The sequence below is a fragment of the Elephantulus edwardii genome, unplaced genomic scaffold (assembly GCF_000299155.1).
Source record: "Elephantulus edwardii isolate Elephantulus edwardi_28Jun2011 unplaced genomic scaffold, EleEdw1.0 scaffold00017, whole genome shotgun sequence".
NCBI classification, from domain to species: domain Eukaryota; kingdom Metazoa; phylum Chordata; class Mammalia; order Macroscelidea; family Macroscelididae; genus Elephantulus; species Elephantulus edwardii.
In genome coordinates this window covers 12,715,286-12,739,336 of record NW_006399767.1, presented here as the reverse complement: position 1 = coordinate 12,739,336, position 24,051 = coordinate 12,715,286, and the positions used below count along the sequence as shown (strand labels likewise).

At 47.2% G+C, this 24,051-nt stretch overlaps 1 protein-coding gene across 1 annotated transcript; it reads left to right on the top strand.

Moving 5' to 3' along the window:
* Positions 1–2,891: 2,891 nt before the first annotated feature.
* CAPN11 (calpain 11) lies at positions 2,892–16,298 on the top strand. The gene is made up of 21 exons (XM_006881945.1): positions 2,892–3,119; positions 3,448–3,517; positions 4,713–4,831; positions 6,322–6,455; positions 6,638–6,806; positions 9,932–10,015; positions 10,111–10,196; positions 10,462–10,536; positions 10,703–10,863; positions 10,991–11,154; positions 13,268–13,279; positions 13,570–13,781; positions 14,067–14,106; positions 14,221–14,286; positions 14,374–14,431; positions 14,544–14,608; positions 14,836–14,904; positions 15,347–15,425; positions 15,521–15,637; positions 16,081–16,139; positions 16,272–16,298. The coding sequence occupies exons 1-21, from the start codon at positions 2,892–2,894 to the stop codon at positions 16,296–16,298; spliced, it is 2,094 nt and encodes a 697-aa protein (XP_006882007.1).
* Positions 16,299–24,051: the final 7,753 nt, after the last annotated feature.

The following is a 24,051-nucleotide window of genomic DNA, read 5'->3' as shown; positions in this document are numbered from 1 at the left end:
TAGGTATAGGTTTCACACAAGCACAATTAAATGTTCTGGGACTCCCATTCTTTTCAAGCCATAGTTTGTTATGGTCCACACAGTCAAATGCCATTTCATAGTCAATAAAACACAAATAGGCATTCTTCTGGTATTCTTTCCTTTCAGCTAGGATCCATCTGACATTAGAGTGATATCCCTGGTGCCATGGCCTTTTCTAAATCCAGCTTGAACATGGTACAATTCTAGTCATTTTTGAAAGATCTTTGACAGTATTTTCCTTGCCTGTGATATTAATGATTCTGTTTGATAATTGCCAGTTCTATTGGATCACCTTTCTTGAGAATGAAAACAAATATAGATCTCTTCCAGTCAGCTGGCCAGAAAGTTGTCCTCTAAATTTCCTGGTATAGACTGGAGTGCATCCAAGGCTGCATCTGCTGGTTTAGACATGTTAGTCTCATCAATTTCGGCAGCCTTATATTTTTGCCAATGCCTTCAGTGCAGCTTGAACTTTTTCCTTCATAACTATTAACTCTTGATCATTATGATACTTCCTGAAATATTTCAGTGCCAGCCTATTCTTTCTGCTACAGTAATTTTGTGTATTACTTCCATCTTCTTTTGATGCTTCCTGGATTATTAAAGATTTTTCCCATAGTATCTCCAAGTATTGCACCTTGAGGCTTGAATTTGCAGTTCTTTTCACTTGAGAAATCCTGAGTTAGTTGCTCCCTTTCAGTTCTCCAGTTCTAGGCCTCTGAATATTCTATTATACTTCGCTTTGTCTTCTAAGTGCTCTAGAGCAATTTTCAGGGCCTCTTCTGACATCTATTTTGGTTTTTTCTTTCCCATTTCTCTTGTGATCTTTTGCTCGCTTCACAGATGACACCCTTTGTAACATCCCACAATGCATCAATCATTGGTTTTCAATGCTTCAAACCTATTGTAAAGATAATTTTGAAGTTCTGGTGGAATAGACTCAAGATCAGTCTCAGTTTGAGTTTGCACGTGAGTAATTGATGGTCTGTTCCATAGTCAGCACTGGCCTTGTTTTAACTGCTAATAATGATCTCTCCTCCAATGATTCCTTCCACAGGTGAAGTCAATCTGATTCCTATGTAGTCCATCTGGCGATATCCCTGTGTAAAGCTGTCATTTGTGTTTTCCTCCTGCACAGCAGCTTGAAATCTAATAGAGACATTTCAGTTAACAGTCAAGGGCCTTAACCACTGCATCACTACAGTTCTCTCTCTCTCTTTCTCTGTGTGTGTGTGAGAGAGAGTGTGTATGTATGTATATATAAATGTATACAAAATACATATACATTGATGCATAATTATTATCTATTACATTGCATTATAATATATATTTTACACATTATATAATTGTAGTTGCTGTTATGTGTCATCGAGTTACTTGCGACTCGTAGCGACCCTATGTACAAGATAAACCCTGCTCTACCCTATGCCAACCTCGCTGTCTCTGACACACTTACTCCCACTACCTGAATCACTGAATCGATCCATCTCATCAAGTGTCTTCCTCTCTTGTGCTGTCCCTCCACCCTCGCAAACATGATGTCCCTCTCCAAGGACTGGTTCTTCCTTGCAACATATCCAAAGTATGTCAAACGAAGCTTCATAATCCTTGCCTCCAAGGAGCAGCCTGATTTCACCCTCTCCAGGACAAACCTGTTTGTTCTCAAAGCAGTCCATGGTATATTCAAAACTCTTTTCCAGCATCATAGCTCGAATGCATCAATTCTCTTTGATATTCCTAGTCACTTCCCAGCTCTCTGATGCACAGCACACAATTGTGAAGACTATGGTCCATATCAGGTGCACCTTAGTCTCCAGCCTGCTGTCGTCGCTCCTCAGTACTCTGGCGAGGTCCCTGATAGCTGCCATTCCCAATGCAATTCATCTCTTGATTTCCTAGCTGCTGGTACCAAGAGTGTTGATTGTGGAACCCAGCAAACTAAAACTGCTAACAATCTCAATCTCTTCATCATCCATATTGATGCTGCCAATTGGCCCAGTGGTGAGAATCTTTGTTTTCTTGATATTGAGCTTCAATCCATATTGAAGGCTGCAGTCCTTGACCTTTTGCAACAGAGCTTCAGGTCCTCCTCAGCTTTAGCAAGCAGGGTTGTGTCATCTGCATAATATAGGTTGTTGATGAATCTTCTACCAATCCTGATGCCACAGTCCTCCCTGTATAGTTCAGCATCCCGGATGATCTGTTCTGTACACAAATTGAAAAGGTATGGAGACAGAACACATCCCTGGCGGACACCCTTCCTGATTTTGAACAACACAGTACATAAATTATATACACACACATACACATATACATCCATACACATTTTATAACACATATACATTATCTAATACATACACATTGTATGATACATTTACTGAGAGGCAAGGATGGTGGATCTTCACCTCATTTACTTTGATCACGTCAGGAGGAGCCTTGGGGGAAAGATATCATGTTGGGAAAAGTGGAGAGTCAGAGAAAGACAGAAAGACGTTCAAGAAGATGGCTTGACAGTGACTGCTGACAGTGGGCTTGAGCGTCTCAGAGATCGTGAGGGTGGTGTGACATAGGGAAAGGTTCCTATTTTTGGTTCACAGGGTTGCTGAGTCAGAGTCAACTCGAGGGCACCTAACAACAACAATAATATATACATATTTTCATACACACATGCTACCCATTGTTTAGTTGTCTGTTGGTAGACATTTGGATTGTTTCTAGCTTTAACCTATTGTGCAAAGTACTGTCAGGAACCTTGGTGTGCAGGTTTCTGTTTGTGTCCTGCTTTCACTTCTTCTCGGGGTATGTCTATTTTTTAACTGGGTTCTTTGTCTTTTTGCTATTTTGTAGAGGCCACTTTTATCAGTAAGGCAATGGCAGCTCGCATAAATCATAATCGACAGAAGGCCAAGGGCCTGGGCCAGCACAACAATGCTGAGCATTACAAAAACCAGAACTTTGAGGAGCTGCAAGCAGCCTGTCTGAATAAGGGGATACTGTTCGAGGACCCCTTCTTTCCTGCTGACTCCACCTCATTGGGCTTCAGGGATCTGGGACCCTTGTCCAGTGGCGTGCAGGACATCTCCTGGCACCGGCCCCAGGTGGGCACTGGGAGGGAGGCACGGATTATAGTGCCAGGCCCCAGGCACCATGATAAACCCCAGCCTTGTGACATCCCATCCTGACTCTGTCACCAGGGTTCCAACTCCCCTCCTTCAGGGTTGGAAATAGTTCTTAAGACTTTTAAGCAAAAACTCCCAGATACCCCTTGGGAAAGTCACCAAAACTCCTCCCACCAGTCTTTGCAAGCTGGCCCTACATCCCCCAATCACCACTGTTCCTTCTAGAACTACAAGGTTGGCATTGCCAACAAGATCGGAAGGAGGATGGGGCTGGGGGTGTCCTGAAACCTTGATTTCTTCACTGCAGGACATCACAACGCATCCTCAATTCATTGTGGATGGAACCACTCAGACAGATATCTGCCAGGGAGACCTCGGTGAGTGGGTAGGGGTCACTTAGGGTGAGAGACAAAGAGTCTTTGGAGGCTGAAAAACTGGAACCCCCTAAGTTCAAACAATTTGCTTTCATTCCCCTTCTGAGGGTATCAGGCAAACTCTGTCTCCTTCCCCACCCCAAGTCTGGATGCCACTCTCAACCTGCTGCAGTCTAAGTCTGGGGGCCAAGTCAGGGCATGTTACTGCAGTATATCTGGTGGTCTGGTTCAGGGGCTTTCATGAGCTGGCATCCAACATGTCAACAGGGCTGCAGTCATCTGAAGGCTTGCCTAAGGCTGAGGAGCACACCCCAGGCTCCCGCACATGGCTGTCTACAGGAGGCTTCAGTTCCTTGTCACGGAAGCATCTCCATAGAACTGCCTGAGCACCCACACCATATGGCAACTGACTTCCCCAAAAGTTGGCATCGGCTTGAGCCCCTCGGGTATCCAGTAGAACACATGTAAACTCAGGGAAAGAGGTCCTGCGCCCTCCATCTCTGCACCACTGTACTCATGGGGTGAGGGTAGGATGGCAAGGAAGGGAACTGGATTTGTTCAAAGGATGGGAGAGGATTAACTTCTTCCAGAGTAAAGAGCAAGATCTAAGACCCAAAAAAAAAATACCACCTTATGGTCCTTAGAAGTAAGGGTTGAGAGCTTCATCTCACATATCTGTCATGTTGTCAGAAAGGGCCAGTTTTTTTGGGGGAAAAGACATTATTCTGGGAAAGGTAGAAATTCAAAGAGAGGAAGATCCTCAAGGATTTGCACATTGATGATAAAGATGGGCTCTTGCATGTCAGAGACTGTGATAGGCACAGGACAGGCAAGGTTCAGATCTGTTGTCACAGGATTGCTGTGAGCTGTAGTTGACTCAAAGGCACCTGGTAACAACAACAATAGACTACAAAAGCCAAAACATCTGACTTTAATTTGTGAATTTCTCATCTAATAAAAAGGGGCAGAAACTCATTTCCCCAGAAGCCTGCCTTTCGGTTTCAGTTTCTCCTTTCTGGCCTCCTTCTTGAACATTCCTGTGGGGAAGAGGGGTAGGAGAAGGGGCATCTCTGCTTGTGTCCCCTGACTGACCCCCTATTCAAAGCCAGGTTCCTGCTATTCTAGGTCTGTACTTCAGGACGCCTCCTGCCCCTCCCCCCAATCCTCACACACAAGGACAGGGGTTCTGTTTTTCCAGGGGACTGCTGGCTACTGGCTGCCATCGGCTCCCTCACCGTCAACCCCCAGCTGCTGAGCCGTGTGGTGCCCAAGTCACAGAGCTTCAAGAAAAATTACGCCGGCATCTTTCATTTTCAGGTGAAGCTGGAGCTGCTTTGTGGGGGTGTATGAGAGAGAAAGATGTTTACAGTTTTTCATAACTCTGAAAACTAGCATTTGTTGGGAGTTATCATAATTCTCAAGGAATGTCTATTCCCTAAGAAATGATGCAAACTGATTTTATTAAAGTTTAAAAAGATTTTTTACATTTATCAAAGTTCATAGAGTTCATAGAGTTTTCAGAGACATGTTTAGGAAGTAGATGCCACTACTGCTTCCAAACCTGTCTTAAACTGGAAGCTCCACCAACCACTGTCCACTATGGGTAACCATTATGGCATTTGACACCCCAATGGCACAAGGTTCAGCATCACAACAACCCCAGGTTACCTCAGTACAGCATATTGACAGAAGAGTGCTGTACCACTTAGAAAAAATGTTCCTCCAAAATAAAATAACAAGCAACTTTAAATACAAAGGCCCTCTCCAAGGTCTTGTTGACTCTAATCAAGAGGTTTAATTAAAAAAAAAAAAAAACCCCAATATAGTATAGTGTTGTTGTTGTTATATGCTGTTGAGTTGTCTGTGATGGACAGCTATGTAGAGCAGCTTTGAACCCTTCCTTGTCCTGAGTCAATCTCACTAATTACAACACACCTACCTCCACTGCCCCAGTTACTGTATCAATCCATCTCATCCCGGGTCTTCTTCTCCTGCCCTGTCCGTCCACCCACCCTTCCAAGCATGATGTCCTTCTCCAAGGACAGGTCTCTCCTGGCCACGTGCCCAAAGTATGTGAGGCAGAGCTGCTTCACGGAAAAAAGCGACAATCTCCTCCCATGCAATTTACTGCCTCTGAAAACCTGCTGGAGGGTCAGCTACAAGTCGATTCTGACTCGATGGTACCTAACAACATAAATGTATACACACACGTGCACCCTGGTGGCCTAGCCCGTTAGCAAGGGGTTGCCCTGCTAATCTAAAGACCTCGCCTATTTGGTGGTTCAAATCCACCAGCAGATGGACAATTCGATGGCGATGAGTGAGTATGTATATATTGATCTGCTCTTTAAATTTAGCAACTTGTGAACAAATGTCCTAGGAGGAAGTATTCCTAAACCATGAATTATAAGAGTTTTAAGATGTGAGGTAAGAGCTTTAAGACTTCAGCAATCCCAAAACCCAGCTGTCTTTCTCTAGAGAGGTGCCAAAGGTCAAAAGATGGGCGAGGTCACCCGAGAGACTGTCAGTCACTACCTGCTAAGGTCTTTTGGAGCCACGTGGTGTTGGGGGTGGGGGTCGCGGTATTGCTGACTTTGATACATAATCCTGATGTGACCACCAGGGGGCACTCTGGTGACAGGGTTCCAGTGTGAGGCGTGCTTGAGGACAAGGGGGTGGGGGTAGAAGTTGTTGTATGTGCGTGTATGTATGTGTATATGGGAGGGTGGGGGTGGATAATGTGAGAAGGACAGAAGGACTCAAGGAAAAAGATGCCCAGTGTCTGAAATCCACCTTGCTGCCCACAGATCTGGCAGTTCGGGCAGTGGTTAGATGTGGTGGTGGATGACCGGCTGCCCACAAAAAATCACAAGCTGGTGTTCCTGCACTCAGCCCAGACCTCCGAGTTCTGGAGTGCCCTGCTGGAGAAGGCATATGCCAAGTGAGTGCCCAGACCAAAGTGGGAGAACTTGCCTCCAAGCTATCCCCAGCAACTGGCAGTCACAGGGGTAACTGGAATCAGAGGACACAGGCAGGTGGGGACAGGCCATCCCTCTGTCCCTCTGACATCCTCATTCACACCTCCACCCTAGAGCCTTCACTGAACCCTTTCTGTGTCCACAGGCTGCATGGATCCTACGAAGCCCTGTCAGGGGGCAGCACAGTGGAAGGCTTTGAGGACTTCACCGGGGGTGTGATCCAGAGCTTCCATCTCCGGAATCCCCCTCCCAACATTCTACAGATCATCAGGAAAGCCCTGGACCGGTCCTCTCTTATGGGCTGCTCCATTGAAGTAAGTCGTCTTGTTGTGTGCCATACAGTAGGAACCAACCCATACCTGGCCCTTTGATGGGTTTTCAGAAGCTGTTAATCGCACTGGAGGAGATTGTTCATCTTTCTCCCATGGAACAGCTGGTGGCCTCAAACCATGTGCCTCTCTGGGATTGTAGCACAGCTTCTTGCCACTAAGCCACCAGAGCTCCCTAAGTCAAGCCCTAGATCCCTCAAAGCCAAGCTTGGTCCAGCTTTGCACCTGCTGCTGCTTTTTGCCTAGAGGACCCTTTCCCCAGATGTCACATTGCCGTTCAAATGACTCACAGCCATAGGGTTGAGTCCATGACACCCCATCGGGTTTTCCAGGTAAAACGGAAGACTGACTGTCCCTCCTACTCGCACAGAGCTGCTGCTAGTTTCAAGCCACCAGAGACACACAGTCTTTGGGTTAATGACACGATCCACTCCATGCTAGGCAACCAGAGCTCCTTGAGTCTGAGAGCTGCTTATCTTCCACATGTCGGTTCAAAGGCGCCTTCCTCAAACCAGCCTTCCCTGTCTCTCCATCTAAGTTGGCTGTTCTACCCTGTTTACTCTCTCCCTTGTTCTGATTTTCTCCCCAGCTCTTATCACGACCTGAAATTCTCCTGTTTACCTCGGTGTTTATACCCTAGTCCATCTTCTCCTTTCCATTTCCCACACCATGAGGGCACATTTGCCAAATCCTGGAACACCTAGCACACCACAGGTTCTCAACAAAAATTGTGTTCAAATAAGTGAATGACCCAGAAATTGTTCACAGAGCCATTAATCCCAGAGAAAAGGAGGCGTGTACATACAAAAGCCGGTACACAAATGTTTACAGCCACTTTAACCATGAGATACAAATATTGACAACCCAGATATCCTTTAATGGGTAAATGGTTAACCAGGGAATACTACTCAGAGATAAAAAGGAACACACAGGACAAGTTACTTTAAAACAGAGATGAGAATGTCAGGGGGCAAGGAGTGATGAGTATATTCAAACACTGTGAACCACATAACCATTGTTACTGAACAATTTGTACAGATATTAGTGACTTAAAACATAAACACAACACAACACAAGACAGTATTATTTAGAAGAACATTAGCATTTTGCAATATGTGAGGATTACCTGAAAGGAAAATTTCAGCATGCACAAATGGAGTTCAGGTTGGGACACAGCCACATTTACCTGATGGCAGAGCCAAGTGGGGACACTAGGCCTCGAGGACTGCAGAGCTAAAAATGCATCCTATGAAACAGAGGATGACGCTCCATGAGCTGTGTTGACCCAGGGGCTGCAACAAGGGGCTCAAGCAGAGCCGTGACAGTGAGAATGGTGCAGGATTGGCCATGTTTCGTTCTATTCTCTGACTTTAAGCCAACTCAGCTGCACGTTAAAACAAGGCCCTTGCTGGAGACAGTTAGCTGAGTCCAGACTTGAAGCAGCAAGACCCTCTCCACAAGTGCTGAATAGATTCCTCTCCCAGACTTGGAGGAGAGAACAGTTGCACTCTGATAGCATCTGACCTTGATCCTACATTTGGCACTTTATTTCCTCATGAACGGAGGCAACAAAACCCGCCAATGAATGAATCAGGGGCATTTTCCTATCACATTACTTTGTCAAGGTGCCTCAAAGAAGAGTCTTCGTGGATCTCTGTGGCGAACAGCTGTCAACACTCAGACCCGCCATTCATTCTAATTAATGTGTTAATAAAGAAATGCACCAGATGCTCTGCTGGAGAAGGAGGGACAATCTCCTGTACCAATCAGATCTGATTTGACAGTACACATACACAAAATAATAATAAAATTTAGGAAAAAAAATAAAGAAATGCATCTAAAAATATAAAAGGAACAAACTATTGATCTATACACAGAAACACTCAAAGGGTTATTGTTGTTATTATGGGCCCTTGTGACTCATAGTGACCCTATGTACAACACCTCTGAGCCCTGCTCTATCTTGAGCCAACTTCATTGTCTCTGACACACCTGCCACCATTATCCCAGTCACTGAGTTAATCCATCTCATCCAGGCTCTGGCGGTGGCCCTCCATCTTTCCAAGCATGATGTCCTGCTCGAGGGACTGGTCCCTTCTGGCCGTGGGCCCAGAGTATGTGAGATGGAGCTTTAATAATAAAAGGAATTAGTACTGAATGAAATACAAACAAAAAGCGAATCCCAAAAGTTTATATACCACGTGATTCCACTTATATGATGCACTTGGAGTGACAGGGAGCTCTGTTGGCGTGCTCCATAGGGGGCTGCAGTGCTAACCCAAAGGCCACCCTTCTCTGACAGTTCAAGTCCATCAGCAGCTCCTTGAAGGGAAAACATGGGCAATCTCCTCCCAGTCAGAAACTCACTGGAGTGTCAGCTTTGAGTCACTTCCTACTTTATGGCAATGAGGGGTTTTCTGAGTGAAATAAATTACAAAATAATGGAGATGGAGAGCAGAGTCATGCTAAGGGTGGAGAGGGAGGAAAGAGGATATGATAATAAAAGAACAATCCAAGGAATGCTTACAAAAAACACCATCTCACTGCCATCAAGTCAGCTCCTACTCATACTGTCTCTCCATCAGGTTCCCAAGGGTGTAAATCATCATGGGAGGAGACTGCTCCTCTTTCTCCTGCAGACCTACCGGTGGATTCAAAATGCTGGAGGTGCACAGCCTTTGAGGCAGCAGCCCAGCTCACCACCCACCATGCCACCATAGAGCCTTTCAAGAAATGGTACTTAGGTCCTGGAAATGTTCTAGACCTTGACTGTGGTGGCAGACATACAGACTCAAGCGTGTGACAACACTACAGACAGCACTCCCAAGTGACACTGGGAAGGGAGATGGGACTAGGTTGTTGGAATGTGTTGTCATCTCGCTGTGTTGTGCTGTATGCTTTTGTTGCAAGCACCTATCCCTTGGGGAAAATGGAACAAAGGATACAACTACTCTCTTACAATTGCATGCAAATCTGCAATTATTTAAAAAATGTAAAAAAAAGTGTCAAGTTTAAAGTTTTTAAGGAGCCTGGAACATTGTCACCTGTGTTTAAGGGGTGCCACCCTCCTCTGAGAGCTCCTGAGCCCGTTCCCCTCCTCCCTTTTGCAGCTCAGCGGCAGCCAAGAGCTGGAATCACTGACACACAAGAATCTGGTTCGAGGACACGCATACTCAGTGACTGGCCTTCAGGATGTGAGTCCTCACAGTTGCCTCCGCCCAGGGCGCCTAAGAAGGAAGAGCGGCCCCTTCGGATCCTCCCCCGTGACCACTGTCCCCTCATGCACCAGGTCCTCCACCAAGGCAAGCTGAAAACACTGATTCGGCTCAGGAACCCCTGGGGTGAAACTGAGTGGACAGGAGCCTGGAGTGACAAGTAGGTGGACCCATCCCAGGTCTCATAGGCAGGGGTGGGCAGAGGACGAAGTAAGCATCAAGAAACAAAGTGATGTTGCCAGGCAACCCACTGATGTCCTGTCTGGGAGGATAAGCTGGCCACCAGGCAAGTCCTTCCGGTCAAGCACAGGACCCCACACACCCCCCAAATTGGCAGGCAGTATTGGGTAAGGGAAGTCCTTAGGGAACAAAGAGCTTCCTCCTGACCCCAGCCCCTCTCCCCTTACACCTAACCTCTGCCTCAGCTCCACAGAATGGAAAGAGCTGCCCTCAGACGTCCAGAATCAGCTGTGGCACAAGAGTGAGGATGGGGAGTTCTGGTCAGTGCAGCTGGGGTAACCTCCTATCCTCCACTTCCTGTTCCTTCATTGCCCTGCCAACCTCCCACCTGTGCCTTGGAAGGGGAAGCTCCATGTGGGGGTCCCGGGGCACAAGAACCCACGCATATGCTCATGACAGGCATCACTCCCACTCCTTCCACCCCAGGATGTCATTCCAGGATTTCCTGGCCAACTACACTTTGCTTGACATCTGCAACCTGACGCCTGATGCGCTGTCCGGGAGCTGCAAGAAATATTGGCACACTACCTTCTACGAGGGGAGCTGGCGGAGGGGCAGCACGGCTGGCGGCTGCAGAGAATACCCCGGTGGGTGCAGGACCGGGGCACCAGGTCACAGGGGCGAGCGTCCACCAGGTCAGGGGCCGAGCCACACCTCCCATCCCAGAGGGAAAGGCAAGCATGCGAGCGGAGAAGCTGGTGTGCTTGTCCACAGACACGTTCTGGACCAACCCCCAGTTCAAGATCAGTCTCCTGGAACAGGACGACGAGGAAGACAACGAAGTGGTCTGCACCTGCCTGGTGGCTCTGATGCAGAAGAACTGGCGACAGAGGCGGCACTTTGGGGACTCGGAGATCATCGGTTTTGTCATCTTCTCGGTGGGCACCCCCGCTTCACTCTTGCTTACTCAACTGGTCCCACTCCTCTAAGACCCTTTCCCTCTGGGGCCACTGCGGGTGGAAGGGGGCCTCGCTCCAGCATGTTCAGATTCTTTGAGTAGCATTTTGTGCTTTGTGAGATACGGCCCACAGTTTCCTTTTCAGTGATTTCAAAATCAAAACCACTTTCGTGGTACTTCCTCTGTGCCCGACAGTTTTCCAAAGGCCATCAATGGAGAGGAAGAAGATTGGGTACCGGAGGAGTGAGGTCACTCAGCCACGCTCGCACCACACCCAGAGATCAGGAGCAGAGCCTGCATCCTGATTCCCAGACCAAAGGAGACTTCAGCCACTGCCACTTAGGGGCACTCCAGATGCCCCACCCACCTCACTGACCTCCAAGGATCTGGATAGCCATGTATTCATTCACTTTGATACCTGACAAAGAGTCCCTGAGTGATACATTTATGTCTTGTGGCTGTTAACTAAAAGGACAGAGGTTCGAGTCCCACTCAGAGACACCTCAAAAGAAAGGCCTGGAAATCCACTTCTAAAAGACCTGGGTGATTACTCAACTTTCAGTCAAACAGTAGACAAGTTCATAAGATGGACAATAACACCAGGAAGGAACACGTTCCTCAGAATAACTCATCAGACAAGAGCAAAAGGGCAGCATTATTTACCCAGGGACAGAGCTCAGAAGGCCAGGAAAGAGAGTCGAAGAAGGGAGAATGGAGTGGTAAACACAGGGACAGAATGAGAAAAGAGCTGTTACAATGATTTGCAATCAAGGGCACAAGGCATAATGTGTTTAACAGAAACCCAATTTGCTCTGTAAACTTTCACTTTACTCACAATAAAAATCTAACTGAAGGGTTTCAGTCCTTCCCTGACCCACATGGGGTCAGAACTAGTCAGTTGCTTTAAGTTCCCCTCCAGTCCACTCTCAGGGACTCTGGTGAGTAAAAGCATGCCCGAGCACATTCAGAGTCCCCCAGGTTAAGACCTTTCCAGACAGAGTAGTCCCCAAGGTTAAACAAGGTCAGGAAAGTAGTGTTCTCTAACCTCCAGCTCAAACTTCTGGGGTACACTCAGCGTGCTAATGGTTCTGATCATTCTCGTGGGGGTGGCTGAGTGCCATTGAGTCAGAACTGACCGGCAGATGACCCTCTAGTGGGTTTTCAGAGGCAGTAATAGCACCGGAAGAGATTGCCCATTCTTCTCGCTCAGAGAAGTTGGTGGATTTGAACCACGTGCCTTTTAGATAGTAGCACAGTTTCTTACCACTAGGCCACTAGAGCTCCCAGTAGTAGAGAAATCTATTTAACTTCATTTCTTCGTCTTCTTGTAAGCTAATTTGTCCTCAATGTGGCCCTCTTCTAATAATCAGCTATTAGCTTCCTGCAAGAGAATTCTGGTGGTGTAGTCCACTTGTATGCTAATTCAAACGCTGTGCCTCTCTGGCATTTGACATCTACCACGCTGCTCTGAGAGAGAAATGGGCATTCTCTTCCCATGCGATTTACAACCCTGGAAAATCCAATGGAGGGTCAGCTACGAGTCGGTTCCCACAGGATATAAGTGTTCTGTTGTTGCTGTGTACCACAGTCAGAACTGACCCATGTGAGTTTTCAGAGGCAGTTAATCACATAGGAGAAGATTGTCCATCCTTCTCCCATGGAGCAGCTGGTGGCCTAGTACCGTGTGCCTTCAGGATTTCAGCGCAGCTTCTTGTTACTAGGCCACCAGAGCTTCTAAGTGTTCTGAGGAAAAATATTTTCCAAACTGCTCGCCTACATTTTACATCCCGGTCTGTGCCCTTTTTAAGCAATGTGAATCTGGGCGCGTCACCTCACTTCTTTAGGATGGCATGATAAAAATCTGCCTTAGCAAACTTTGTGTAAACTGTACTGCACTTCCCAAAGCTGAGGGAGTCCTAATGCCAGGTTCATTTAGCTGACAGAGCCCCCTCCCCCACCTGCAGCAGCTCTGTACCAATAAATCCTCTGTGCACGTAAACACATACACACACCCCTCACGCCCCACTTGGCTTCTGCAGAACAAAGTCCCTTCACTCCTAGAGATCTGATCATCTTCTTTCTTCCTTTTCCAGGTCCCAAAGGAGGTATAGAAGGCACTGGGCTTGATCCAGGGCAGGCCCACCACTACCCCTGTCTACATGGGGTTAGACAAACAGTAGGAATTGTAGCCAAGGGCTCTGGGGACAGTCCCTTGGGTCCTGGATGGGGGCTGTACAAGGAACTTCCCATACGGGGGTAACCTGCCCCTTGGGCTTGTGTCTAATCCAAGTCAGTTGGTATTGGTACCTACCCCTGCCCTCCCTGACTTTACCTTTGGAGACCCTCTCCCAGGGTCCCCCATGCCAACTTGTACCCACCTCCAGGGCATATATAGTTTCAGAATATCAAGAATGTCCACCTGAAGAGGGATTTCTTCCGAAAATATCAGGACCTTGGCTTCTCAGAAATCTACTCCCACGCACGGGAGGTGAGCAGCCAGCTCCGGCTGTCTCCAGGAGAGTATATCATCGTTCCTTCCACCTACCACCAGAACAAAGAAGCCGACTTCCTGCTTCGAGTCTTCACAGAGAAGCACAGCGAGTCCTGGTGAGGGGCCCACCACCCTGCTCCCAGGCCACCTGATGCCAAGCTCTGAAAGCAGCCGTCCTGCTCACCCCCCATTCTGTTCCTGTTTTACAACCAACGACACTGAGGCGTGAGGAGGGCCAGTCTCAATTAGAAGCAGAGTCCGAGATAGAAGCCAGGTCCCATGGAGCATGTGTCACATGCCTTCAGATAAAGGACAAGACCTTTCCCCGCCACCCCCCTGAAATCTCTGCCTCCCTGACCTTTGGCCTGGTGGCCTCTGAGCTGCCAATCACTTTCCCCCAGTGAACTGGACGAAAACAACTATGCGGAGCTCCTTCAAGAGGTGAAGGGACGCTGGAGGGCTGAGGGACCAGGGGGAAGTCTCTGGGGTGTGAAGAAATGGGGGGCCAGGCTCTTTGGCCCTGGTCTTGCTTCCCTGCCCCCCCCTTCCTTTCAGGAGAAGGTCTCTCCCCACGACCTAGACCCAGACATCATCCGTTTGTTCGAGACAGTGGCCGGAAGGGTGAGAGAGCTGTGGGGGCTGATGGAAGTGGGTGTGGGTGGGGCTGAGGGGCCAGAGTGAGGGTTACAGACCTGTCCTCCTCCCCAGGAAAGAGAGGTCAATGCATACAAGCTCCAGAAACTGCTCAACAAATTGGTCTCCAAATGTGAGCTGGCCACCTCAAAATTCATAATCTTTCTCCCATAGACAGTGACCATTTCAACCACTCTTTCTACTTACAAAATCCTGTCTCTCTCTACTCCTACCCTTCCTCATAGTCCAAGAAATCAAGATCACTAGCTTCAGCTTGTATACCTGTCGCTGTATGATCAACCTCCTGGATGTATCTTCCCACCAGTGGGTCTCCTGCCCTCCCCCTGACATTCCCCAGCCTGTCCTTGAGCTGGCCCACATTTCTGGCCAGCACCTTCTTGATATGGAGTCTAGGTTTTGGAGTAATTGGTGGAGCCTGTGACCATACAGGAAGCCCTAGTCTTACGCTCCTCCCCCACTCCCTGCCCCAGAATACCCTCTCTTCTACTCCACTGTTTACCTTGACTACCTCCCCAGAAAGATCGCTCTGGCAGACTGGGGCTTCTGGAGTTCCAGATCCTGTGGAAAACAGTCAGGAAGTGGACGGTAAAGGGCAAGGAATGGGCTGATTTATGGGGTGGGAGAGAAATGACCCTGACAGGAAGGGAGAGTAGTAAGGATGGTGCTGGAGTGGGAGCCTCGACTGCATACATGCGTGTGCCACACACACTGACATTTGTATACAGTCACACAGACGCATGCGTGCGTGCATGCTCAGTACCCAGTCAAAACATCTGATAACTAGTCTGGCTCCGGTGTCAACCAATCACAAAGGAAGCATACAGAGGCAGGACATCCGCCACATCCTTCCATCACTGGGGATGGGGAGATTCTCAGGAGGTGGGCTTGCATGGGGAGTGGCCAGGGAAGGGTGCCCTACTCCTGTCTTCAGCTGCAGTGTGGGCTGACTGCACTGACATATTCCGGTATTTTACCAACCACCGCTGTGCCATACACAAGACACTGTCCCCTCTCTGTGTCCCTCTAGGACATCTTCCGAGACTGTGACCAGGACCAGTCAGGCACCATGAACTCCTATGAGATGCGCTTAGCCATTGAGAAAGCAGGTGGCTAAAGGGTCAGGTGGGGGCTTTGGGGCCGGTAATGGCAGGAGAGCTGAATCCTTCTGGTCCCCACCTCTCCCTCTCTCTCTCTGTCCCAGGCATAAAACTGAGCAACAGGGTGCTGCAAGTGCTGGTGACCAGGTATGCGGACGAGAACATGATCATGAGCTTTGACAGCTTCATCAGCTGCATCCTCAAGCTGAAGGCCATGTTCTGTGAGTCAGGCCCTGAGGACCACTCCCCTCATGCCTCACCCAGGAGACCGCTTCCCTTTACAGAGCACAGCCCTTGTCCCCAGATGAGAACCAGCTTCAAGTGCAAGCTCCACTCACCACCACTTCTTGGCTGTGTGACTTGGGCAAGTCACGTTATCTCTCTGTGTCTCCATTCCATCCTCTGTAAAAAATGTGGATAGCGTTAGTACCGTCCTCACAGGACTGAAATGCAATTTAAAATAAGTGACTCCCTGGAAAGCATTTAGAACAAGATTTTAGAAGAGTTGTGATTGTTAATTCATTATCAGGTTGGAAGATTTCCCTGGGGAAGAGCAGGATCAGGTCTTCCCATGGCCTTTCCAACATTCTACCAAGCTGACAGCACATCTTCAGATCATTGGCTTAACCCCCAACCCTTTCTCTCTGTCTCGTCTCTAAAACAGCGTTCTTCCTAACCAAGGACCCCAGGAACACTGGATATATTAGTTTGAATATAAATCAGGTACCTAGAGGGCAGTGTGGGGAGGGGATCTTCCCTGTACCCCAATCTGATGACCCCTCTCACCCTCTGCATCCCTCAAGTCCTGCTCTACCTTCCTTCCTGTGCACAGACCTGCTCCTTCTCCCCCTACAGTGGCTGGAGATGACCATGTGGGGATAGAAGAGCTCGAAGAACATGGCTCGCCACTGCCCAGCAAGGTGGGGATAGAGTGGAGATGAGGTTCCTGCTAGCGAACCTCAGCTTTCCCCTCTCTCGTGATGCCAGGAGCGCAGGGGCAGTGACAGGGCCTCAGAGGCCATGTTAACGCCACCAGATCTACACACCCACTCACCCTCCCAGCCCAGAGAATTTGCCTAGCCCCCCATTCAGGCTCCTCATGGCTAGATTTACCACAATGTCTGCCTCTCTCTCTCCCTAAAATATATTTTTACTCAAGATTAAGTGACACTCTCCCAGCCTCCACTCTCTAGCTGGAGAGGCTGAAGATAGAGATGAGTTTGCGCCCATTTCACTTTCCCTACCATGATTTTTGTCCTGCCAACGCCTGGCTGCCACTCCTGGCACACCACCTCTCTTCCCTCCCTCACCTGTGGGCACAATAATAAACAGTGCATGCCACTGGCTCCTACATCTCTTGTTTCTGTGCCAGGAAAGGCAGGCAGGAGTTGAGAAGAATTCACTTCCTCAGCACAGCTGTGGGGATCTCTATGGAGGGGCAGTATCTTCTCACCTCCAGGAAACATTCAGAAACGTGGTTGTTACAAACACTAAAGTTAGTGTTATTATGCGCCCTTGACTCAAAGTCACTCACAGCCTTAGAACAACAGATCTGATCCTCTCGCTACTTGTACCAAGATGCTTGATCTCCAACATGCTGGAGCCCGTTGTTACAGTCGCTGTGGCAATACTTCTTGTTGAGGGTCTTCTCTTTCTCTTGACCCTCCCTCCACCTTTCCCAGCATGAGGTCTTTTTCCAAGGACTGGCCCTTCCTGACAACATGACCAAAGCATGTGAGACAAAGTTTCACCATCCTTGCCTCCAAGGAGTACCCTGGTTGTACTTCCCCTAAAACTGGCAGTCTATTCAATACTCTTATTCTTTGGACCACAGTCTAAAGACATTGATTCACCCTTCTGCCACCTTTATTCATTGTTCAACTGTGAGATGCTTTGGAAGTAATTGAAAATGCCATGGCTTGGCTCAGATGCACCTTAGTCTTTAAATGGACATCCTTGCTCTTTGGTATTATAGAGAAATTCTTTACAGCAGATTTGACAGATGTTATATGTCTTTTGATTTCTTGACTGCTGTTACCATGAGTATTGACTGGGGGATCACACTAAGGAGGGTTATGTGTAGTTATGAGTCACCCCAAAAAAAACATGATCTAGGGGGCTTCAACTCACAGTGACTATGGTCACAGTAGAACATGAGTTTTCTTGGCTGGCCTCACTTATCCAAAAGATCAGTAGCTCTAACCCACTCAGAGGCAAAGTAAGGGGAGAAATGTGGCAATTTACTTAGAAAACTCTCTGGAGCAATTCGACCGTCACAGCCGATGGCTCACGGTAGTCTCGACGTGTGGAAATGCACCACCTTCAGGAGCCATGTGTAGATAATGTGAAATCAAGTCCACCCTGACTCATGGTGACCTAATGTCTTTCACACACGGCAGGACTGAGGGCAGTGACTCAGAACACAGCTTTTTGTGGGTAATTTTTCAAAAGCAGATCACCAGACCTTTCCTCCAAAGCACACTGGAATGAACTCAAACCTCTACCTGGTTTGCAGAAATGGTCTGGTAACAATGTGCACTCCCGAGGAACTCCAGCAGACAAGAGCTGAAATTCCTGGGAATGCTGAGACAGAGAGGTAGAGACTGTGACAAGTGAATCCATTCCTGGACTTCATGACATATCATTATTATAATTATATAATATTAGTGTTGTTGTTATGTGCCATCGAGTTGCTTGCGACTCAGCGACCCTATGTACAACAGCCCTGAAACCTCCTCTATCCTGGGCCAATTTTACTGTCTCTGACACACCTACTGTCATTATCCCAGTTACTGTATCAATACATCTCATTGACGGCCGTCCTCTCTTTCTCTAAAAGATGCCCTTTCAAGCATGATGTCCCTCTCCGTGGACCAGTCACTCCTTGAAATATGCCCAAAATATGTCAGACGAAGCTTCAGAATCTTTACCTCCAAGGAGCACCATGGTTTCACCCTTTCAAGGATGAACCTTTTTGCTTTCCTGGCAATCCATGGTACATTCAGTACTCTTCTCCAGCACCACAGCTCAAAGGCATCAATTCTCTTTCTATCATGCTTAGTCATTCTTTAGCTCTCTGACACATAGAAGCAATTGCGAAGACTATGACCTGGATCAGGCACACCTTAGTCTCCAGACTGACGTCATCGCTCTTCAGTACTCTGGAGAGGTCCCTCACAGCTGACTTTCCCAATGCAATTCATCTCTTGGTTTCCTGGCTACTGGTACCAAGAGTGCTGATTGTTGAGCCAAGCAAACAAAAGGTATTAACAATCTCAATCTCTTCACCATCTATCATGATGCTGCCAATTGGTCCAGTGGTGAGAATCTTTGTTTTCTTGATGTTGAGCTTCAATCCATATTGGAGGCTGCAGTCCTTGATCTTCAGCAGCAAGTGCTTCAGGTCTTCAGTTTCCACAAGCAAGATTGTATCATCTGTATCATGCAGGCTGTTGATGAATCTTCCTCCAACCCTGATGCCAGATTTCTCCTCATAGAGTCCAGCTTCTTGGATGATTTGTTCTCTATATAGATTGAAAATGTGTGAAGACAGAATACATCCCCGGTGTACACCCTTCCCAATTTTGAACCATGCAATGTCTCCTTGCTCTGTTCTGATGACTGCCTCCTGGTTTCGCATAAGCACAATCAAAGGTTCTGGGATTCCCATTCTTCTCAGTCAGCCACAGTTTATTGTGATACAAACAGTCAAACGCCTTTGCATAGTCAATGAAACACTGATAGACATTCCTCTGGTACTCTGCTTTCAGCTAAAATCTATCTAACATTAGCTATAATATCTCTAGTACCACAACCTCTTCTAAACCCAGCCTGCACATCTGGCATTTCTCTCTTGATGTGCTGCTCCAGTCATTTTTGGATAATTTTCAGCGGAATCTTGCTTGTATATGGTATTAATGGTATTGTTCGATAATTTCCTCACTCTGTTGAGTCACCTTTCTTTGGAATGGGAACAAATATAAATCTCTTCCAGTCAATTGACCAGGTGGTTGTCCTCCAGATTAATAAGAATTATTATTATTGTTGTTTTTAGAGCGTGACTACTAAACCGTTGCTCTTGTGAAAAGAAGTCCCCAGGAGAGGTCAGGGTCTGCCCTGGTGTTCCTGCTCCACCTTGACCTCCCTCTGCTAGCCACTGCTCTAGTGACAAGGCTGAGAATACCCGGAGAAGCCCCTCAACTATATCCCACCATCTCTCCATAGTTACCCCCTCTGCTCCCACCCTGACTCCTCCCTCACAGGATCTGGGGCCAGCAGAGCTTCTAAGCCTCAGGGATAGCCCACAACTTCCTTATATCAGGGGACTGTCATCCCCAAATGAATCTAAATCTTTCCCACCTCTGCATAGGCTTTCAGTCTCCTAGGGCATCTGGTTTCAAGTTTGCTCCTGCAGAAGTAACCCACTCGCTTCTCCCTTCTGTTTGCGCTAAACCCACGCTTGGTAAACTGGCTAGGAAGGGGAGGTGGGGGCAGAGATTCCCTTTCCTCCATGTGGGAGCTTCCCCCTGCCTGCTCTATGACTTCACAGACTAAACAATCAGCCTAAATATAAATAAAGCATCCTCTCCCTCCATTACCTTCCCCCAGGGACTCCTGAGGAAGCACTTCCTGTCTGGCTCTCCTCTTCTCCCTTCCTCTGAGAAATAAGTTCACATTGCCTTAAGGAGCCTCTTGAAAAGAGCAATTCCTTACAAGTCAACAATAAAAAGCAAGCAATCCAATTTAAAAAATGGACAATAGACTTTTTATCAAAGCAGATATACAAATAAGCTCATGAAATTATGTTCAAGTTATTGTTGTTGTTGTTAGATGCCATTAGGAGTCAATTTTAACTCATAAAGACCCTACATACAACAAAATACAGTACCACCTTGTCCTGTGCCATCCACACAGTCATTGCCATGTCGAGCCCTCAGTGACAGTCACTGTTTTAGTCCATCTAGTTGAGAGTTTTCCTTGTTTTCCCCAATCCTTTCTCTTACTAGACACTAGATCCTTCCTTCTGCAGTGACTGTGAGGCAGACAAGGGCCCAAGAAGACACAAGCTAACCACAAACAGGAAGCCTGTTTAGCAGACTCGACCCCCAGGAGCAGGCAAACAGCTCTAACCAGATAAGGGAGATCTAAGTTCAGCAATAAATAACAGAAAAACCAGTCCAGCAGCTGGGAGTTGGCTGTAACCAAATGAGGGAATTTTAACTAACCTATTTCAACGGCTAGGAGAACAATCAGGTTCATCATGGAAAGGGTAAAACCAGAATGCTCCTTGGAGGCAAGGATTATGAACCTCCGTCTGACATGCTTTGGGCGTGTACCAAGGAGAGACCAGTCCTTGAAAAGGGACATTGTGCTTGGAAGAGTGGAGGGACAGCACAAGAGAGGAAGACCCTGGATGAGATGGACTGACTCAGTGACTGGGGTAATGGGAGTAGGTGTGTCAGTGACAAGCTTGGCTCAGGATAGAGCAGGGTTCAGAGCTGTTGTACATAGGGTCGCTATGAGTCACAAGAGACTTGACAGCACATAACAACAACATGACCTTTCTTCCTGGGTACCAAACTGACTTAAAGTCCCTCTGCCAAAAAGATTTAATTAACCAATCATCATGTATGTTAAAACTAGCCTATAGAAAAGAGATCCCAACCACTACTTGTAAGCCTATATAAAAGAGAACATTTTGTGTTCAGGAAGCCTGACCTTTGAAAGACTGGGGTCTCTGTCAACGTTCCCTGTGAAAAAATAAAGTCCCTTGCTTCACCAAAAGAGCTTGTAGTGCAGTTCAGTTCCTTCGCCTAGAATTGCTGGACAGGAAGTCGAATTCCTGCAACAACTGGTCCTCACGGATAACATGGTCCAGGCACATGAGATGAAGCCTCACCATCCTCCCTCCTAAGGAGTATTCTGGTTATACTTCTCCCCAGACAAATTTGTTCATTCTCTTGGCAGTCCATGACATCCCGTGTTCTGAGCCAACACTACAATTCAAAGGCACCAACTCTTCTTTGACTCTACTTATTCATTCTCCAGCTTTCACATGCATATGAGGCAACTGAAAATACCTTGGCGTGGATCAGGTACACCTCTGTCTTCAAAGTGACATCTTTGGTTTTGAACCCTTTGAAGAGCTCTTTTGCAGCAGATTTACTCCATGTGATTCCTTGACGGCTGCATCCATGTGGATCAGAGTAAAACAAAAATCCTTGACAACTTCACTCTTTTTTTCTCCTTTTATCATAATGTTGCTTATTGTTCCAACTGTGAAATTTTTTATTTTCTTGATGTTGAGGTGTAATCCATCCTGAAGGCTGTTGTCTTTGATCTTCAATGATTGCTCCAAATCCTCTTGTCTTTTAGCAAGAAAGGTTGTGTAGCATGCTTGTTGTAGGTTGTTTGTTAAGAAGCCGTCCTTTAATCCTGATGCCTCATTCTCTTTCATACAGTCCAGCTTCATGGACCGTTTGCTCAGTATTCAGACTGAGTAAGAAATACCAGCAATCCCACTCCTAGGCATAACCCAAAAGACTCTAAGTTGGGGACCAAGGATGTCACTGAGGGAGGTAGAATATGCCTCAGTCTCCCTTAGACTGTCAGAGAAAATGGCACCAAAATGGTCCTAGGACAGCAGGGGCCAACCGGGGACCACAGAAGGAGGGTCCACCCAAGAGTGGCACCACTAGAATTGGTGTTAGAGATGGTGACTTGTCACCATCGTTTCTGCCCCCATCCCTCTACCTCTCCTCTCTTTACCCCCACTGCACCATCATGGCTCTTTGATGGAATAGTACACAGATACAAAGAGAAATTAAGTTCTGCCACAAGCTTCAATGAACTGTTTGGAGGTAAAACCCCGGGACCAGTAACTTGGAATTTTCCCTAAGATGCTCAGAGACCAAAGGAGGAGGCTGATAACTCCATGATGGTAACATAGGAGTTTTAATAAGGAGCTACCTCTGGGGCCATGCACTGGGCTGCAGCAGGGCTAGACTGGGGTCTCCCAGTCAGTGCCCTGTCTCCCTGGAGGGAGTCAGAGACTTTGACATCTTTAGGAAACAAAGGGGGCATGTTACCAGGGTCCCACACCTCCAAGGCCACCCTAGCAAGTAATATATAACTAACTTACTACTACAGAACTTATATCTGGAAGCAGCAAGCAGCTGTGGTCTACACCAAGAAGGAGCCTGTACAGGCATATTCAACCTTTATACCATACTCAATAGTCTTGAATACCCATTTTATCTCTTCACATGGATGAATCTTGAGAAATGTGCTGAGTGAAATAAATGAGAAATATGAGAAGGACAAATATTGTATGATTCTGATGAAAATCCTAAATAGGCAAATGCATAGTGGAGGTAGATGTGCAACATGATGAACCTAACTAATGTCACTGGATTTATGGCATGCATAAAAATTACTGAAACATTAAGTCTCATTATACCTATTTTCGAAACCACAATAAGGTTTTTTTTAAAGACTAATTTCTCCACTTCTTATCTTCCTTCTATCCTCCCAAGCTTCCCTCTCTAAAGGGTAGGTGGTGGGAGAAGTGTGACAGGCAGCGCTTGGAGGCGTCTTAAAGCAAGCAGGTCTCCTGAGCTTGTGAGACATCCCTGGCAGCCCCAGGCAGCTCTGGGAATCCCTCTATGCCTTGTTCCTTCTCTTAGGCTGAGATACTGCCTACTTGAAGCTGGAATAGAAAGGAAGCAGAGAATTAACAAAATAGGACTATCACTTGTGGTTTGTAAACAAAACTCAAGTGACTCATAAACACTTGGTGGTTCCAGCCACAGATTCACTACCGCCAACAGAGTGACCTGGGGCAGGTTGTGGTCAAGTTGTGCCTCTGACAGAGTCTCCTTTTCCTCATTTGGAAAGCAGAGGGGAAAATGTCTGTGGCAGAGGGGTGGTGTACGTCAAGGATGGTGAAAGTGAAATATGTACTTAGCTCATTGCTTGGCACAAGGCAAATGCCAGCCTCCGTCTTATTGTTGTTATGGGTCATTGCGTTGGAACTGACTCAGAGCTGACCCTCCTATGGGTTTTCAGAGGCTCTAAACTGCATAAGAGGAGACTGCTCATCTTTCTTCCTTAGAGCAACCGAAGGATTCAAACTTCATGCCTTTGGGTTTGCAGCCTAACTCCTTACCACTAAGCCACCAGAGCTCCCTAACTTCTGTCTAGTCAACTCCAACTTACATTGTCCCAGCTTTGTGTCAGATTCAGATTGAACTCTATAGGGTTCTCAATGGCTGATTTTTTTTTAAGTAGGTTGCTAGAATTTTCTTCCAAGAAGTCTCTGGGTGGATTCTAACCTCCAATCTTTTTTCAGGGACTCACAGCACTCTTGTTGTTGTTGTTGTGTACTGACCCATCCCTGACCCTCTAGTGAGTTTCCAGAGGCAGTTAATCACATGAGAGAAGATTGCCCATCTTTCTCTTGTGAAGCAGCTGATGGATTTGAACCACATGCCTTTGTGTTGGTGGTGCAACTCCTTACCACTAAGCCACCAGAAAGGCACTAACTCATGCTAGCTGATCTTAAGTGAGGCTACATGGTAATTTAGACTTCATCATTTGATGGCTAAGGACCATTCTCCACACTGCTTCCCCAGAA